This window comes from Thermobia domestica, chromosome 5 (genome assembly GCF_964235325.1).
Source record: "Thermobia domestica chromosome 5, izTheDome1.hap1.1, whole genome shotgun sequence".
Lineage (NCBI taxonomy): Eukaryota > Metazoa > Arthropoda > Insecta > Zygentoma > Lepismatidae > Thermobia > Thermobia domestica.
In genome coordinates, this window is record NC_137458.1 from 3,792,425 (window position 1) to 3,812,850 (window position 20,426).

At 35.6% G+C, this 20,426-nt stretch overlaps 1 protein-coding gene across 10 annotated transcripts in view; it reads left to right on the forward strand.

The window, feature by feature from the left end:
• dac (dachshund family transcription factor) overlaps positions 1-20,426 on the forward strand; it is a 665,535-nt gene that overhangs the window by 620,618 nt on the left and 24,491 nt on the right. For all 10 annotated transcript variants that reach the window (XM_081758122.1, XM_081758121.1, XM_081758115.1 and 7 more), the window contains one exon: positions 11,462-11,560. In XM_081758122.1, coding sequence (XP_081614248.1) covers positions 11,462-11,560 — 99 coding nt within the window. The remainder of the gene's footprint in view (positions 1-11,461; positions 11,561-20,426) is intronic.

A 20,426-nucleotide genomic window follows, 5' to 3' on the forward strand; every position in this document is an offset into this window, starting at 1 on the left:
ATATTGTGATAAAGAAGGGCGTGGCTGGTTGCTAAATTCGGAATTTAAAATCCTACCCACCCACCCACTTTTTTTTAACGCATATGATATGAAAAAAATGCTGTGTAAAATACAAATGTTCATGTCTTCATTCTTTTGATAATAATAATAATAATAATAATAATAATAATAATAACTAAGAGAAAAACTTATTATCTCCAGGACTTGCTAAAAGGTAGAATACTTAATAATGATTTTAATTGGTAGAACTAAAATGTAATTTAGTTTCTTTAAAACAAGCGTTCTTTCGTCTTAATCAATTACCATTTAAGTTAAGAGAAAAAAAACATTGGATCAAACGTTGATCCTTGTGGTACACCATCATAAAGAGAATAAAGAAAACTGCTTATATTTCATAGAATAAATCTTTATGTGCGAGTTGATTGCAGTAGTGACCTTATTTCGTTGCTATATAAACGAGAAATCAAGAAACAAAACAAGATGATGAAAATAGTTGTCAGCATAAAGAATCTTTGAGTGAAACAAAATTAAAGTTTCAATACATACGAAAACGAGAAAGCTTCCCCCGAAAGTCACGATCATTACTCTTTGCTTGTCTACTTATTCAAGCTACGATTTGTACTTACCAGGAGAGTATGTTGATTTGGATTCTAGCTACGGAACCACTATTACTACTATTAGTACTACTACTGCTATAACAAGAAGCATATAATGGTATCATGGCTCGCTTGTTCAAAGTGTAATGTTGCTAAATATTTATCAGATCAGTTTCCATTGCAGCTTCTCCCTCCAACCTCCCGTTCCCACTTGATTCTTGTATATGTGTGTATGTTATTAAGCTTAAATTGCAGACAGAACAGTATTTCCCTTTGATTTATGATAGCTCGTTGAGTTGTAAGAAATACGTAAACATTACGGAGTCTTCACGAACTCAAGTCGTGACTGATTCCTCCAGTTTTTTTTCTTTCTCCGTTTAATACGCACGGATAAAAGAGGTGATATTTTTTGCTTTTGGTAAATGAACTTAAAAAAAATCTTTAAGATGGACGATACGCAGCATCTTTAGTAAGTCTTTATATTGCAGTTTCACCTCAATAAATAATAATAATAATAATAATAATAATAATAATAATAATAATAATAATAATAATAATAATAATAATAATAATAATAATAATAATAATAATAAAGGGATACTGGGTAAACTTCCATAATTTTACAACAATCCATCTTAGTATTATTATTATAACGTCCTTATTCATGCTACTATGGAAGCCTGTAACTTTTCAATAAAACCCAATTTTATTTATTTAATCATATTCAAATTTTAAATTTTATATCACCTTTCAGTGGCGGATTTAGAAGATAAAAATTACGGGGGTCAGCCGGAACCCGGAGTATGATAGGTATATCTAGGGCAGGGTAAATATATAAAAGAGTTTGGGCTATGAACAGACAGTGCAAATATATAAAGGAGTTTAGGCTACGGACAGAGAGTGTAAATAAATAAATAAAGGAGTTTATGCTACGGACAGACAGGGTAAATATATAAAGGAGTTTATGCTACGGACAGACAGGGTAAATAAATAAAGGAGTTTATGCTACGGACAGACAGGGTAAATATAGAAAGGAGTTTATGCTACGGACAGACAGGGTAAATAAATAAAGGAGTTTCTGCTACGGACAGACAGGGTAAATATATAAAGGAGTTTAGGCTACAGACAGACAGGGTAAATAAATAAAGGAGTTTAGGCTACGGACAGACAGGGTAAATATAGAAAGGAGCTTATGCTACGGACAGACAGGGTAAATAAATAAAGGAGTTTGTGCTACGGACAGACAGGGTAAATATATAAAGGAGTTTATGCTACGGACAGACAGGGTAAATAAATAAAGGAGTTTGTGCTACGGACAGACAGGGTAAATATAGAAAGGAGTTTATGCTACGGACAGACAGGGTAAATAAATAAAGGAGTTTATGCTACGGACAGACAGGGTAAATATATAAAGGAGTTTAGACAACGGACAGACAGAGTAAATATATAAAGCAGTTTAGGCTACGGACAGACAGGGTAAACATATAAAGGATTTTTCACTGAGATATCTACTTGTTTACTGACTTTTTATGAAGTCTAACTAAAACGGCATTTTAAGTCCTTTTCTTTACAAAAAAGAAAGAAAAGAAAAAGAAAGTTTGTCATAATATTAATTTCATTTTGTTAAAATAATACACTCATTAATGCTTGTTTTGAAACTAATATTCATATGCTAAACCCACAATTGTGCAATATAAATGTAAATTAGATCCAAACTTTCCGTTTTCAAGTGTAGTATAATAGCAAAAACTTTTACATAGCTCTTCATATTTGTCAGTCTGGACAAAATTAATTGTCAAGCCATATTTTAATATGTTTATGATTTAAATTTCCTGGCTACTTGTGTATATATATTTGGTACGCGTAGGCAGTGTTTAGGAGAGCATTGTCTTTAATTTCTATTGTTGACAGGAAGAAAAAAGAAAGAAAGAAAACTGAGAGAAACATGTAGCATATAAAATATTATATTTTCAAGCACATTACCTTTATTATGGCCGTCTTCTATAGTATACGAAGAATTAATTATAATAATTATAACGTCTGCATAGGAAAAGAAAGCTTTGTTAAATTAGGAAGAAGGTTTGTATTAACTCATATATTTACTTCAGATTAATTCCTATTACGAATTTAATTATTAATAACAACGCTCTTTAATAAATTGCATATTTTTTCTTAATGATCATGCTAGTGGGACTTATAAGATTGTAATTTTACTACGATCTTAGGAACACGTTGATGTTACTTAAACATATAACTGAAAACGTATGTTTCATAATACTTTCCGTATAAGTGTTCCAAGTGTACGTACTTTCCGTATGAAACAAAGAAAGTGTTACAAGTGTATGTACTTTTCGTATGAAACAAAGAAATGTATATAGGCAGTCAGGATCTCACATATAGATGGAAGTATATAGCATATAGGTGACGTATGTAACATACGGAAGATTGTTAGATGTCAGATATCCTGCAACTGCATGATGTAACATCTGAACGGGAAAAAAGCTGTATGTATGTAGCATCTGGAAAATGTATGCTCCGTACAGATTTCCGTAGTCAACTTGTGGATTCCGTTTATTTGTACAATATATGCTGTCCGAATAACAGATTTTTCTGAATGTACACACACAAAATATTTTCTAGTTTCAATGAGAAATTGTAGTCTATGTAGACTACCTTTTCAGTATTAAAGTGGAGGAGGTTCATGAATGCCTTTTTTACCCCTTTCCCCCGTTCTCCCCCAGGCTGTGGCTCTGCCTATTTTATAAGACCTTTTGGTCAGAAGAGTATTCTGTGATGTCTGACATTAAAAGGCGACTCAGTGTTTTATCCCTTTAGTTATTCTGAGACAAACAACGAGTCCACTTGTTTCCTTATTTGAAGTGTTTATTTCATTTTCTCATCCCATCCTTGTCTCGCAATCTCTCTTGTAGTCGCGCTGCCATTTCTCTCTCTTTTTATTCAAGCAACCAGTGAAATAATAAGCGGGACTCCTTTTCCATCTACACTTTGCCTGGAAATCACTTGCAAAAGCACCCTCTTTCTACAAAGGTGTTCTTTCACCCTCTCTATCTACTTTTTTTTCTTTCGTTTCTCTGAGCATCTCACAACTCCCCTTAAAATACATTTTCAAATGGTTATAATACTCACCCTTTCGTTTTTGCTTCAAAGTTTATTCAATTTCATGGTCTACAGCCTCTTTCCTTCCCTCTACCCCCCCCCCCCCAACAAGTCCTTTTCGTACTTTGTATATTTAGTGCGACTTGGAAATCTTCTGCTTACGTAGGTGTCTTCAGCTAGCGAACCCACCTACCGGGCTTCCACATTGTTGCCAAATTCATATCGTGATAAATTCACCAAATATTGCTATAATAGATTTTGCCTTGGATCCTAAACTTATTATTCATAGTTTTGCGAATTAAACAATGAAGATGAGATGCATGAATCCACTTATTAAGAACAGATCTTTGTTAAACCAGTATCTCTATTTCAGAGTTTGCTAGGGCGTCAAGATTGTCCACCAACGTGACTTGAGTTTTTTTTAAATTATTATCAGTATGCAATTATACATTTTTTTTAAAAAATGTTTGTTTCTCAAACTCAGGTGGAGGGAACAATTGACTTCTGCCCTTTCTAAATGACACCCGTGAGTCAAATGCTCATTTCGTTTATAAATTCAAAGAGGTTACATAGCCAAAACAAACGGACACATGGTTAAACAGAGAACGTTCGCCAACTGACCGTTTGGAGAAGTGGCCGTTTGACAACATGACCGATTATTTTGGCGATGTGGCCGTTTTAATTTTTTTTCACGAAGTGACCGTTTGACCACGTGATCAATTATTTTGGCGAAGTGACGATTTTAAGTTTTTCATGAAGTGACCGTTTGTTGATGTGTCCGTTTCTTTTCATAAAGTGACAATGTGATGAAGTGTTTTATTTCCCTAAGAACCACTAATACCGTAAAGAGAACATTGCAACAGAGTCAATTTTCACTTTCCAAATTATGTTTAAGTATTAGAAATCCTGTAAAACAAATATGAAGATACATCTCTATCAATTCTTATCTGAACAAAAGCTTTAAGTAATAGCGGGATTTTTTTAATAATACAAATTCAGAGTTCTAAGAATGGCTTTTATATACCTCTATTGAAACCAGACGTTTTAGCTGTCTAACATTTCCGGTTTCAGTATAGATGTTGAGATATTCAAAAGCCATCAGCATATCATAACTTCTGCGACTTAACGTCCAACATTTTCATCCAGATAGTATACAAGTTAGGTCTTCGATGTTTGTCGCCAACGACACGAGCCTTTCTATCAAATCATTGCCACAGACATCGAGTTAAATATATATACACTATACCGACGATACACAAGTTTTCAATGCCAAACAATACTCACTTGTTCAATAAAGGGTTCAACTAGTTGTAATTAATAAGACATAGTATTCTCTATTGTCCACGAGACGAGAAATAACGTTCTCTCTCGTCTCATTCCTTAAACTTTTGTCGAATTCTCGTCTCATATCGATACTCAAAGAGTGAAAATAAATCTACCTAAATTGTTTTGCCTGGCTTGCGGTCCCGGGTTCGATCCCAGCCCCCGTAAAGTGAACTTTGTGGTGGACAAACATCGTGTACGTGGGTTTTCTCGGGGTTCTCTCGTTTCCTCCCACTTTCTTCATTCCACAATTTCATTCATTACTGATCTTCACCGTCTCCTTTAGCCTAACCGGCATAATCGTGGGACGTAAAGCTCAAAAATTTCATTTCATTTTTTTGCCTGGATGTTTATACAACCCGACACTCTCAAATGTTTTGAGGTTTGCATATAACCGTTAAGTAAAACGTTAGCGTTTCTAACCTTATCTAGGACAATTTTTCGTCTCGTTTTGTAAATTTACGTTTAAAAAAAGTCCTGATTTTCTTCTTGATTTCATCTAGAAGTTATCAGAATCCTTCTACGTCACGAGAGATCCACGAAGGGTGTGATATAACAGCATTTAAACCATATTTATTATTCGAGTATATTGTGTAATGACTTAGGTATCTTTAAACGTTGACGAATGCTCTTCATCATGTTTGTACAATTCCTTTATCAATTTATAGTTTTTATACTATGAATTATGTAACACGAAAACAGTGTTTGAGATCTAAGAATTTGGGTGAATTAATGTTGCCCACCAAACCGTGTGAAATTTCTCGTATTGTCTTAAATTTAAAAATATATTTGTCGTTTTGTTTACGAGACGAGAATCGAGACGGGTGCAAGCAGTTTTTCCTCTCATAGACAACGCTGTTTTGCTTAACAATTATATGCAAAACTGCAAAACACTTGAATGTAACGGGTTGCATACACGTCTAGGCGAAACCATTTAGGTAAATTTATTCTCAATCCTTATTGCAGATACAAGCCCACTCGTTCATACTGTACCTTTACGGTTCGTGAGATCCTCTTCACTGTCTGTAGTACAGTTTGTCATTGTTGACATTTACTGTGGATGTATTGAAAATTGTCTTTTTCTTGAAGTTTTTACATCAGATAGATCTGTCCTTTAGGCCAAAGGCTAAGAAATGAAAATGAAATCTTTGAGTTTAATGTCCACATGAGCTAAAGAAGACTGTGATAATGAGAAATGAATTAAATGGTGGAATAAAGGAAGTGAGAGGAACAGGAGAACCTCGAGAAAACCCACGCACACGGTGTTTGTCCATCACAAAACCAACTTGACGCGAGCTGAGATCGAACCAGTTACTCCCACATACCAGAGGTGGACGCTCTACCACTGAGCCACCGCGGCTCCATTTAGGCCAAAGGAGGTGATAGGAAATGGAGAATATCGGGAAACAAATAGTAAAAAGAATAATTCCCAACACTCATGGTCTGAGCGGGAATTGAACCAGCAACAGACAGGTTTTGCGATTAGTTTCCGTAGAGCACTCGACCATACCAGCTGACATTGAAAATTTTTAGTCCCAATAACAAGATGGTTGTTTCACGACGACTCAGAGGTAGTGCGCTCACCTCTGCTGCATGGGGTCCCTGGTTCAATCCCCTACCAAGTAAGTTTGTGATGGATAACATGGTGTCCGTAAGTTTTCTTGGAGTACTCCCGTTTCCTCCTACATTCTCATTCCACCATTTTTTTCCATCACCATTCATTTGCTTTAATCATCGTCTCTCTTAGCCTAACTGGCATGAACGTGGGACGTTAAACTCAAAGATTTCATCTTTCAAGATGGTCGTATCAAACAGTTTCTATAAACTCAAATTCATTTTACATTAATATTGTGAGTTAGCATCACTGAGTGAGGATTCAATTTTTTTTTACTTAAATTTTTCTTGTTCTATCTTCCTCTATAAAAAGTGGGATAGACATTATTTTCTTTCCTATTTCTGCTTCCCACTTGTTTCTTTCCTCTCTCTCTGGGATATATAACTACATTTTGTTCTAGAATAGACAGAGAGAAAGAAAACGGACAGATAACAATTATGTAAGATGTGAACATAGAAATTGGATTTTTACATCTTTTGATTCTCTTTATACTTCTGTTTCATCAAAAATATGTCTGGTTCAATAAAATTTAATAACTTTCAATGTCTCTTTTTCTCTTTTTCAAGAGTTTTCCGTCTCTTAAACACACATGTACAAACACACACACACACAAATAAATTCTCTGTCTTTTTAATCCTCCTTCCTTCCTGAAAATTCGTTTTTTGAATTTTATACATAGTTGCCATCTCAATAAATATTTTCCTCAGTAACGCGCAGCTATAAATTGTATCTGAAAGATAACTGTGAATAAGTTTATAAGCTTTTCAATATTTTAGATTGGAGGTCAATTCTTTTCGCGAGAATATGAAACTTTTTCAGCTCGTAACAACTTTACTCCTGACGAAGTTTAAAATGACTATTATGTACACAGTATTTGTAAATCCTGTGTTTAATATTTTAGTAGTGGACCCAATAAGGTGCTTTGAGGTACACATTCTAAATCTTATCATTTCTTATACTTCACACGCTACATTAGCTTATTGGCTTGGGAGACCCGGGTTCGATTCCCGGCGGGACCTCATGTGATTTGGTTTCCGGGACGTTAAACTCAAAATCAACGCAACATTACCTTAATTATTAAGTGGTGTAATGCATACTTGAATCAAGCGAAGGATTGTATATTTAGTTTAAAAATCAAGTTATATAAGCATGTTTCAATTAGGCTGGAGAGGATCGAATGTTATACTTTGAGGTACACTTATCTCATTCTTCATTAGAAGAAAAGTTATTTTTGTTTTGTTTATTATAATATAGACATATAACTGATACGTACTGAAAATACTGAGTCTTATGTGGTATCTTTGAAAGGATTTTATTACCTGTCATTACAAGTATATTAACATTAAAACAAACAAACAAACAAACAAACAAAAACCTCTGGTAATTCAGACCAAACCTGACTTCACATGCTTCATAGTTGAAAGATACCTACGCGTATTTGGTTTAATATTATTGAATAATTATCATTATGATTCTCTTATTAACAATCACCCTGCTAATTAATCTGCTTAACAATCGAGGCTCTAAATGCTGTGGAAGTTTCGGCTAGAGAACATTTTAAAAGTAGTCTGTGTTCACATTATTTATTTCGATTGCCCGGCGAAAACTTTGTTGAATAGGGGAAATGAGTCTTGAAACACATCCAACATCCATGATTTCAGAAAGAACTAACATATGAGTCTTATAAATCTTTCCTAGATCCTCTTCACACTCAAATGACTAGTGGATATGTTTTCTATATTCGTGGCACTGGGTTTGATTCGCGGTAGATGTACTTAACTTACAAGCCCAAGTAGAATTTCGAATACCACTTTGATCAGAGGAAGTTACCGCATAGGATTTGTGCTGAAAAACAAACGGTAAACTCCCAACACATTTATCAATCTATTAATTATATGCCAAATTTCGAAATATGAATCACTTCGGGTAGTGCAATGGCTAGCACGTCTGCCTTCGACTCACTGTGTCTCGGGTTCGATTCTCGGTAGGAGAGCCTTGAAATTTGAGCACAGTACGGGGATTAAGTTCACGTCTCAAAGTCTGTGTTGAAGAAGCACTCTAAGTTGCAATCAGCGTCGAACCAAAATATGAATGTTAGTTTATCTCTTATGTATTAGCACCCTAATTGATATAGCTTTATTTATAGTTAAGTACTTCGTATCAGGCTTCAAGTCATTGATATATTTTCTAAGGAAAATTGAGTTGAGTTGATTTTGAGTTTAACTTCCCATTCAGCAGCGAGGCTATATGAGACGTGGACCTACTGATGAACATGGAATTCAAACCACATGAACTCCCACCGGGAATCGAACACGGGTCTTCCACGCCAAAGGCGCATATGCTAACCGCGTAGCCACGAAGGAGCTCTCTAAGGAAAGTTCTCTCCTCTTCAGCCGCTCACCTTTCTCCTTATCCTCACAACTGAATTTGTAATCCACAGTTTTACCTCGTCCGTTTGTTTCAAATACGTAATTTAAAACATTCGTAACTTCCTTTTTTAGAAATTGTGGAAAAAAATTATTGATGTAGGTTAGCAACGCTGTTAGCTGTGGACCCTTCTTTCCTTTTCCCTTTTATAAAACAAAAACAAGAGAATATAGAGCCTCCAGGGCAGGGAATATGTATTCAACTTTAGTTTCTGCTTTTTATATTAAAATTGGAATCGCTCACTCAAAAGTTGATGTAACCTTGATGCAATTCTGTCCCCCTTTCTTCTGTCTTGTTGCATTCTTTCTCTTTGTTTTGCCATTTTTTCTACCTTATACATCCCTCCCGTTCTTCCCGCAACTTCTGTTGTCTTAGAAATTGACTTGGTATCTCTGTCTCCCACTTCTTCTCTTATCATTATCATCATCAATTCGTTTTCCTCCCGTTTTCGTAGAGCGTGTGTTTTGTTCTGTTCTCGTCTTCTTTTTCTTGTCACCGTTTCTGCTTACGGTTGATAGAGTTTTGATTTAAAACGACTTTTTTTTTTTTTTTTTATAATTTCAAAAGTAGTGGACCAAGAGCATTGTCTTGTGGTACGCCATTTTTCTCACTTCTTAAAGTGTAGCCAAAACTATACCTAAAGTAACACGTTTGAAAAAAATAGTCTGCTGAACAAATGTTTGATCTTTTTTCGCAGGTGCTGATACGAGAAGAAGTGATTAACTTTATGCTTAGTTTTTCCGTATTTCTGCATTAGTTGCGGCTGAATAGAATTTATGCAGAAGAAATCTTACAAACATACCAAGAAATGTACGAATTTGTAGTTCTTTTCATGAAGTTTTATTGTTGTATAGCTTCGAAATTAAAACGAAGAGAAAAAATTTAATTTTCGTGTAACTTCGATAATTTCAGAGAATCATGTTTACATTAACTAACTAGCTCTATGACCTACAGAACCCGGAGGTTCAATGCCGCATTCACTCAGTCAAAATGACATGAGCATCGATTGGTTTGAAGTTTTTAGAGAACTGGATAGCCTAATGGGAAGGTTCTTCCAAAAATATTAATTTATAGCATAGTTTTAGCTACACTTTAGAAAATCAGATAAGTAGTGTACCACTAGGCAGTGCCCTTGATCCACTAATTTTTCAAATTAAAAAAAAAATCGTTTTAAACCAAAAGTCTATCAAGTTTCCTTATTAATAAATTCTTAAACCAGTTTATCAATTAAGAGTTTCATCAATTATACATTATTATTAGTATTAGTATTCCTGTTATTGGAATGCCACTTTCAGTAAGCTGAGAAGCATTCATGCAGTACGGTTTACCTCTTCGTGTTGTAAAATAATATCACCAATTGCAATATTCTTCCCCTACTTCTTTTACTTTACACCATATATTCGAGAGCTGTGATAGCGTAGTGGGTAAGGCATCTACCTGCCAACTGAGCTACTTCCCGGGTTTGATCACCGGTGTGGACGAAGGATTCTCTGTTTTGTTTTACCCTCGTTTCAATGCGGCTCCGAGATTCACTCAGCCACTTTAAAGCGAGTACCTGGGGCAACCTAGAGAAATAAAGCAGGCTGGATTGTCTGCTAACTATACAACCTCCATAAGTGCCGAAGTCAACAGAGTGTTTAGCCTTTACACACACAGTTGTCGAACCTTCATGGTTTGTCTAGAAGGGAGTGCGATCTTTAATTTATCATACATTCTTCACTTCTAACTATACTTTTCTCTTGTTCAGCAGCGAGATTACATGAGACATGCATCTGCAGATACCGTGGCATCCCTGAACCACAACTAATCCTACTAAGCATTGACTACCAAAGACGGAAATATCTTTAGCCAGCGAGTGAATGATTATACGAAAAAAAGAAAGTTTCCTTATGTCAGCCTCGACAAATTGGAAACGTTCTTGGGAGAAAATCTAATCGGTGTTAGGTATGGGAAACTTTTCCGATTTCTCGCATTGAACTCGCGATCATCTAAATATGAGATAGCAACACCATTGCGTAAGAAATAATCTATAAATTTTGATGAGCAAAAACAACTTTTCCTCTAGATATTATTGAAGGTACATATATATATATATATGGTAAATAGGGGTAAGAGAAAAGCAGAGGGGCAAATGAAAGTTAAAGACATGCACCCAGGGTATGGCAGGGAGTTATAATAATAGAAAGGGGAGACCGATTTGAGATGAACATAGAGGAAGTGGGAAGGATGTCTTTTCTTCACTAATATCAGCAAAACGTGGTGAGAGAATTAATGATGATGTGGAACCAAAGAGAGAGGGCGTAGCTAATCCTTCCTTTCTCTGTGAGGCGTTACATGATGGTCGCTCAATAATTAAGATCCGTTTCCTGTTCTTGTTCCGCAGAATCTCTGGCCCAGGAACTCGAGATGGAAAGGAAGTCTCGGCAGCAACAACAGCAACAACAACAGCAGGCAGATGGCGATGTCAAGTCTCCGCTCCAAGGTGAGTGTGAATGATTATATAGGTAAAACGCACGTTGATGTCAATGGGTTTTTTATATATATAAAAGAAAGTTGCAATATTCAATTGTAAACTGCCAAATATATACAACAGAGCAGTATATTATAGCGTAATGATTTAGGAATACACCTACGTCTGTTTTACAGAATATTTCGTAAATACTATGCAAGGAAAGAATACACACAACTGAGAGAAGAAAGATCATTTGGTATGGGTTTCTCTACGTTCATATTCAAGATGAAAATAAATGTTCATATCCTGAGACATTAACATACGAATGATCCCCCAATCAGGGACCCGCAGACCCGTAATTATAGGGTGACGATGCCAAGCTAAAAAAATTTACAAAATAAATAAAAAATACAAAAATAAAAAAATAAAATGAGAAAATAGGTCTTTAACAAATGAGGTTAGCATCCTTTTCCTTTCCAAAGGAGGCACGGGTACCTAAGTGATAGAGCGCTTACCTCTAATGCGTGAGGTTCCTGGTGTTCGATTCCCGGCCATGTAAGTTTTGTGTTGGGCAACATCGTGTCCGTGGGTTTTCTCAGGGTACTCCCACTTACTCATTCCACCAATTCTTCCATTATCATTCACTTGCTTTAATCATCGTCTCCCTTAGCCTAAAGGGCATAATCGTGGGACGTTAAAATCAAAGATTTTATTTTTTTTCCTTCTTACCAAATTAATCTAATTAAAATGGTTTATTGGAAATTAACCAAAAATGTACTCAATTTAATATCTTACGGGAGATAATAATAATAATAATAATAATAATAATAATAATAATAATAATAATAATAATAATAATAATAATAATAATAATAATAATAATTAAATAGGCAATGCTAATATATTGCATGTAAGATGTTTTCTGTTATGTTGCCACTCGAAAGAGGTTACCGACCCAGTGTTTGTCTAGTTTGCCAGACCACTTCGCGTTACTTCAAGCACCAAATAAATAAGCTTGAAATTATAGTCCCTATATGATAACCCATAAATGAATTGACGTTCTTAAAACATTTAAACTACAATTTCTCAGAACATATTAGATAAATTTCCAATAAGTTGATAGTTTTACAAAGAGAAGAGTTCTCTCACGTTTCAAGAGACATGACCCGTGAGCCATCTTTTAGAGTATTCAATTGAAACAACATCCTGTCTACAGTGATGAATATGTAGGTTTAAATTTAATACATCTGTTGATATCTCTTAATTTGAAGGCTTTCAGTAGATAGAACACAGCATAGTATATTTCCTTCTGAAGAACTCAGAAAGAGTATTGCGTTCATGGGAAGAGTTTTCTTTGGACGAAGTTTTCCTAAAAAGTCTATTATAATTTTGTTCCCATTTTATAAATAAACTAACCTTCGGCTAACTGGAGGCTGCTCCCCCACATTCCAGCGTTTACCCGGTCTACGGCCTCATATACCTCTTAAACCCACAATTCTACAGAATTTCAAGTTTCTTTTCCTATTTCAACCATCTAAAAGACAAGATTTTGTATCTCAAGAAAACGTCGATTTAAATAACATAGGCATTTCTACATCCCTCTTTAGACACCCTAAAAACTGAAGATATTCACTTTTGGTAATTTTCCTGTGGGTTAGTCTGGGAAAGCTACAATCATGCCAAATTTCATCATTCTAATCCTGTCGGAAGTGCCTGAACATTTTGGAGCGTAGAAAATGTCCATATAAATAACACGGGAAAGATTTTTCACTTCCCCATAAAATCAGTCTAAAGTTAGAAATTTTTATTTTTAGTGATTCACGTTGTTAACGTTAACAAGAACGTAGAAGCATACCGAATTTGACGTTTTTATTCCAATTCCAAGTACCTAAAATATGAGAATAAAGGTAAAAAAGAAAAAAGCAAATTTAAATAACATGGGGAATTTCTTCCTCTCCCCGTTAGACCCCCTGAAACTTAAAAATATTCAGTTTTGGCAATTTTTCTGTTGGTTAGTTTCGAAAAGCTACAATTGTGCAAAATTTAATCATTGTGGTCCTACAGGAAGTGCCCAAAAATTTTGGGGTGTAGAAGATGTCCCACATAAATAACATGGGAGAGATTTTCAATTGCCCATAAAACCACTTTAAATTTGGGAATTTTTATTATTGGTAACTTACATAGGTAATGATAACAAAAACGTACGAGACTACCAAATTTCAAGTTGATATTCCAATTTCAAATACCTAAAATATGATATTATAGGTTCAAAAAAACGATCATTTAAGTAACATAAGAAATTGCTTCATCTCTCTTTTAGACTCCCTAAAAAAAATCTAAAATATTCAGTTTTGGCAATTTTTCTGTTGGTTAGTCCTGAAAAACTACAATCATGCCAAATTGTAAATTTACACGTCAGCCGGAAGTACGCCTTTATTTTACGTCAGTTTATGTAGTTTTATATATATTTTAAGATTTAAGATATATCAGTAGTACAGTAGCTGTACAGTGTGGCAAGCTTTAAATTTAAAATAGGAGCTAGAATGTTTAGTGCAGTGAACACCGTCTTTTATTCTTGTTATTGTGATTTATTGGCTGTACTATTTTGTTTTAATGCAAATTTTCGTACAAAGAAGGAAAATGTGGAAACGAACATTCCTTTTTTTTTTTTGCTGTTTTCCTCCTTCTCCATCCCCTACAAAGAAACAAAAGAATAAACAATAATAAAAAAAAATTGAAAGTGCTTCTTCCTAGAACATTTAGGAAATGAATACGTTTTATGGCTTTTTGTAGCAAACTCTTTTAAGTTATATGCTTTTGACGTTGCAACTTCACTCGCACGACGATTCCGTCAGTCACGAAAACTCTTCTTCATCATTGGGCACTCATTTCCGCTTGCTGGCTTTCTCTTGTTCCCCCCTCATCCCGTTCTAAAAATCTCTTTATCCTAAGACAATTTTATTTCTCTCTCTCTCATTCGGTCGCAAATGTTTACCTCTTTTAGTAATATCGTCAGACAAGAAGGTGATTATAGTGATCGCAACGAGTCGTGAAGCTTGACCTAAATCTATCAATTTCAGCTTCCAATAGAACGTGAGGGCGTGTTCCGATCGTCAACACCATTAGTAAAATTTTACCAGTGTCGACTCTCGCGCTACTGATAACATCTCCTGTGGGTACAGTGTTGCCAGATGGCCACTATGTTTCGTTTTGTTTATTTTTCTTATTATTGTTTTATATTTTTGCTATTATTATTGTTACCGTATAATTGTTAGTGTTTGTGTTATAGTTCTTTAAGTGTTTTTTTGTCTCTTTCACCATGTCTTCTAAATCTGGCAACATTGTTGGTGCAGTTCTGTTGTTTCTCGTTTCCTGAACTATCTGTTCGGAAGCCAGCTCTACGAATCGTACCGAATTCTTCCGAAGCATCACATGTGAGACAAAGCAGTTCTATGATTGGTATAGAGACCAGGCTTCACGAGTCGTCGTAGTCACTATAGCTGCTTAAAAACTTTCTCATAACGTAATTCTTAGTACGTGGTTTCGCACAATCTGACGTATTCAGCGTTCGAAGAAAAACTTCGGCTGAAGGAGTGAATTACTTTAGTCAATTACCTAGAAACATACTTTTTTTTTTTTTAAATAACCACTCTACAACACTAGTCCAATGGCTAGAAGCATTACGGTGATTTCGATTGCGTCTCGAAATGTAGATCCATATCTCATTTTACCTTGATGCTGAGAACTGACGTTAGACTTGAAAATAATAATAATAATGATAATAATAATAATAAACTATCAATACCATGCAAATTGTTTGCTAAAATAGAATTATTTCAAACGTTAATTTCAATAAGACAGATGTTTTTTTATATATTGATTGATTACATTTTGTGTACCCTTTCGGCACAGAAACTATATGCGACCGAACATAGTGGATAATATGAAAACTAAACTACTACTTGGGTTTACACCTGAACAGAGCATTCTCACCTGGTGAGATCGAACTCTGAACCACAGCATGAAACAGAATCTATTTTCAGGGGCGTAGCGTTCATAGAAATGAATATTAGACTATAAGTGAAATGAAATGAAAACTTTTAGTTTGAAAGTACCACGATTATGCCCATTAGACCAAGAGAAACGAATGATTAACGCAAGTGTATGATGATGGAATAATTTGTTGGAATAAAAATGTGGGAGGAGACGAAAGTACCCCCGATAAAACACACGGATACGATGTTGTCCATCACAAACTTACTTGAACGGGAATCGAACCAGAGATCTGTGCACCAGAGGCAGGGACGTACGCAGGGGAGGGTCCTAGGGGTCTGGACTCCCCCCGAAATCCGGACTTTTTTTGTAAATTTAGTCTAATTTTAGGAGCAATTTTACAATTTTTAATATAATTTAGTCTCAAATTGTGTTTAGACCCCCCCGAAAAGCTTTGGACCCCTCCCGAAATAAATTCCTGCGTACGTCCCTAACCAGAGATAAGCGTGCTACTACTGAGCCTCTGTGTCTTCCCAATGTTGGACTATAGCTCTCATATACTTCGAATAGTTTTCTTTTTTTTATCATGCCACTACTTAAATTACATATTCCAAGAGGAGACCAGGGGTTCAAATTGTATGCAAAAATATTAGTATCTCACGATTACCCCCCCTTCCCCCGAGTTAGGAAGATGGAACTCTTTATATAACATTTTCGTTAAAAATAAGTATACTCGTGCCCCAGCATTTTCGAAAATTCTGTTTCTTAAGAGTCTTCATCCCGGCGAAATTAAAATACCGCTAATTTTAGAGTAATTATGTGATATCTTCAAATAGATAAAAGATAATCAAAATGTGGAACAAGAGCGCCCTAGACAATATTATATTACATGAGATACAGTTATCAGGACTCACTTACCTGCTTTCGATTTCCAGCCATTTAGAAAATCGGAATTTATTTCTAAACAGCTGAAAACGGAAAGCCACCAGGTGACTTGTGATAACGGTACCTCACGCAAAATAATATTGTCTAGGGCGCTCTTGTTCCATATTTCAATTATCTTTTATCTATTTGAAGATATCACATAATTACTGTAAAATTAGCGGTATTTTAATTTCGCCGGGATGAAGACTCTTAAGAGGTAAAGGAGGCAATATCTATAATATATTATATTTTGTACTAGCTGAATCTGCGTTATTCATATAGTGCACAGTACTAATATGAGCATGAATCTCCTTCCCACTTCTCACTATATCAATGTAATTCCCTTTACGAACACAAGTAAAAGAACAAGAAGACTCTAAAAGGGAGTGAACTGCTGTAGAGAAACATATAAATGTAGTATATCAATATATAGAATGCTGGAGTGAGTTTGTGGCAACTTGAATTAGTGATAAATGATACCAAATGCAAATAATTTTCGTCTCATTGTGGGTCCACAAGCCTTCAAAGTTGCACTAGGTTTTGTTATTCAGATTAAAGCAAGGTGCCTGAAATGTCCATGAACCCGCTACATGTAGCTTCTCTACTTGTTGTGTTTCACAAGTATATCAACCTGGTGGCAATATTAAACTAAAAGGGCCAAAACGACGTCTAAAATGCGCAATAGAAAAATAAAAAACGTTTCGAAAATTTGAATGAAAACTGGCAAGTGTATATAAAATTTGAAATCGACCAGCGAAAACGGCACGTTTCTAGCACTTGTGGTTTTCGAGATCTCATTGTCGAAGGGATTGGCTACAAACTTATAAACTTTTCTTGACCACAAAAATAAACCTAGCATTTTAATATATAACTATCACCTTTTTACGAAAAAAAAATGACTGAACTGTTTGAAAAAAATTTTGAACATAGTTAGCACTTAGCTCTCAAAAAAGTATCCTAAGGAGAAATGTGTACATATGCTAAGTAAGAGGGGAAGGTTCGTATACGCCTTCCAAATATTTTTCATAAGTGTTATTCATCCCGTGTAAAGCATTGACATTTTAGCTACTAAATTAACATGATAATTTATATCATATAATTTTGTGGAATGCCTATTATAATGGATCATTTTAATCATGAGGTATTTAAAAGGCCCCATCATCGTGAAAAATTAAAATACCGCTAATTTTACAGTAATTATGTGATATTTTCAAACAGATTAAAAGATAATGCAAAAGTGGAACAAGAGGTCGCTAGACAATATTATTTTACATGAGACACAGTTATCACGACTCCCTTATCTGCTTTGGATTTCCAGCCATTTACAAGATCGGCATTCATTGTCGCGTTTCTAGATGGCTGGAAACTGAAAGCTACTAGGTGACTCATGATAACGGTACCTCATGCAAAATAATATTGTCTAGGACGCCCTTGTTTCACATTTCGATTATCTTTTGTCTATTTGAAGATATCACATAATTACTGTAAAATTAGCGGTATTTTAATTTCGCCAGTGATTAGCCTCTTAACCATTGAAACTTACCTTTAAAAAAGTTATCTAAACCACGAAAGATCCTGGTTCCACGAAAGATGCGGCACTCTTCACGTTTTCCTTGTACCGATCCCTTGTGACAGAGGTATAACGTTTAGAATTATAAACGATGCTATTATGTATGCAATTTAGGCAATCATGATGCAATTCCTCAAGATACTATGTGTGTAAACTCAAATTTGCGAAGTATTGCAAACACAGCAAACATCTCCTCTTTTTCTTCTATCAAAAGTTGTAAACATAGACTGTATCTTGTTCCCACCTGAATAGTCAAATTTATAGGACAAGTTTCTTGATTTAGAAGAGAGGGAGAGAGAGAAAAAGAAATATATGTAAACGCGTGCACGCAAAATAGAAATACAATGATAATAAACAATCACGAAGCAGGTGTAGAATACAAGTGACAATCACACGAAACAGTTCTGTGTTAACCTTCACAAAATTTTATGGATCGTTCAGGTATGGGTCACTTAAGTCGAACTTCAAATACATTTAATCTTCTGTAACAGGGTTGCCAGAAGTACGGAATTGGCTGTACTTATGTTACACAAAATTGAAATTAGATTTGAATTCAATTAGAATAAATATTAATTCTAGTAGAAATCAGGGGTGAGAAATCAAACATTTCGATCATTTAGCAATTGAAAATTTGCACAAAACGTAGAGGGACTAGGAGAATTGTAGAAAAGGACTGGAACAGCAGTATCCAGGGACAGGGACGCCCGCAGAATTTTTTCCAAGGGGGTAGACGGGTAAAATGACCGATTCCAAGGGGTAAGCAGAAGACCAACACACAAGCACAATCTCAAATACAAACACACTTTGATGCACGTGTGCACATGATAGTACATCATATAAACCAACAATTACATAAGTACACATCCTTATTAACTACAAAATAGTATAGAGAAATATTATACCACGTAAGAGCAAATTAGTATATTTTGACATGTATTTTCAAGAACTGAACACACTTCGAAAATCCAGCAGTGGACAACTGCCTCTCTTTGTCTCCTGCTATGGGCTGTCATGACCAAGACTGTAGTCTCAGGATGAACTGGGGCCCATCTCCAAAATAGAATTTGTCTGTTATAGGTTTATTTAAATTCCTTTTTGTATGTGGAAAACCCGTCCTTTCTCTGAAAAATTTATGGGCTTCACCTGGAACAACTTGCTGGCTATACCATTGGCTGGCTGGCTATCCATTCTCTTTTGTGCATTGTTCTCGCGATGATCATCGAAGCCATATCAATTAAGACAGCACATGACATAACATGGAGATTTTCTGTTAGAGCTGTGAAATTACTAAAGTGAGGAAAATTCAACTGTGAAAGTGTCAGAAACTTTTGCAGGCATGCCGTCATTAATTAATGCCTAGGTCTGGATTAAATGTATATTCAGCGACAAAAGTTCTTTTCCGTTTGGTAAAATTTATTTTGGGAATAACGGTGGTATAGCTGGAATGTACAACGGCAGGATGACTGGAACGTGCTGAACATTTCTTTTTATGTTTTGAAAACTGTACTCAAATTGTCCTTCCATTTTGAAGTTGTTTACAAAATTTATTTTATCAAACGGGAGGAAATTCTGGCGCTGACCGTACAAGTAATTTCAAGAGTTTGTAAGAATAAAATAAAATTTCTAGCCTTATGCCCCACGGTAATTTCCTTTACGGTACAGAAGACAAATGATTAAGAGAGGTTAATTATTGTGAAAGCATTGATGGAATGCAAATGCGGGTGGAAATGGGAGAACCCCGAAAAAACCGACGACCACAGTCTTATCCAGATAAACTTACATACTTTTCCATCGAACCATTTAGTCACTGTTGGACAAATGCCAGAAGAATTTTATTGACGTGTGGACCTTGGGAGAGGGAGACAAACTGTGTTTTTTTGGGGGGCGGTGCAGGCCCGTATCCACGGGGGGCTAGGGGGCCGCCCCCCTAAATTTTTACTGGCCTCCTAAAATTTTCATGGTAGGCTTGCAAATGAACTATAATATGGTGATGAACTATGATATGGTTGGGTCGGGCCCCCCTAACTTCTACCGCCCCCCCCTAGATTTTTGGACTGGCTTCCGGCCTGGGGCGGTAGCTCACGTGTCAGTAGTAGAGCGCTTACCTCTGGTGCGTGGGTTCCCTGGTTCGTTTCCAGCCAAGTAAGTTTGTGGTGGACAGCATCGTGTCGTGTCCATAGGCTTTCTTGGGGTACTCCTCCCACATCGTCATACCACCAATTTTTTCCATCATCATTCGCTTGCCTTAATCATTCGTCTCCCCATACCCTAAAGGCATAATCGTGATACATTACACTGAATGATTTCGTTTCATTTTATAAAATTTTTGACCTTAGCAACACTGATAGTTTCTGAAGCTACCGCATCGCTAATAATGAGTATGCACTCAAAACTTCGATATCTCTGTTT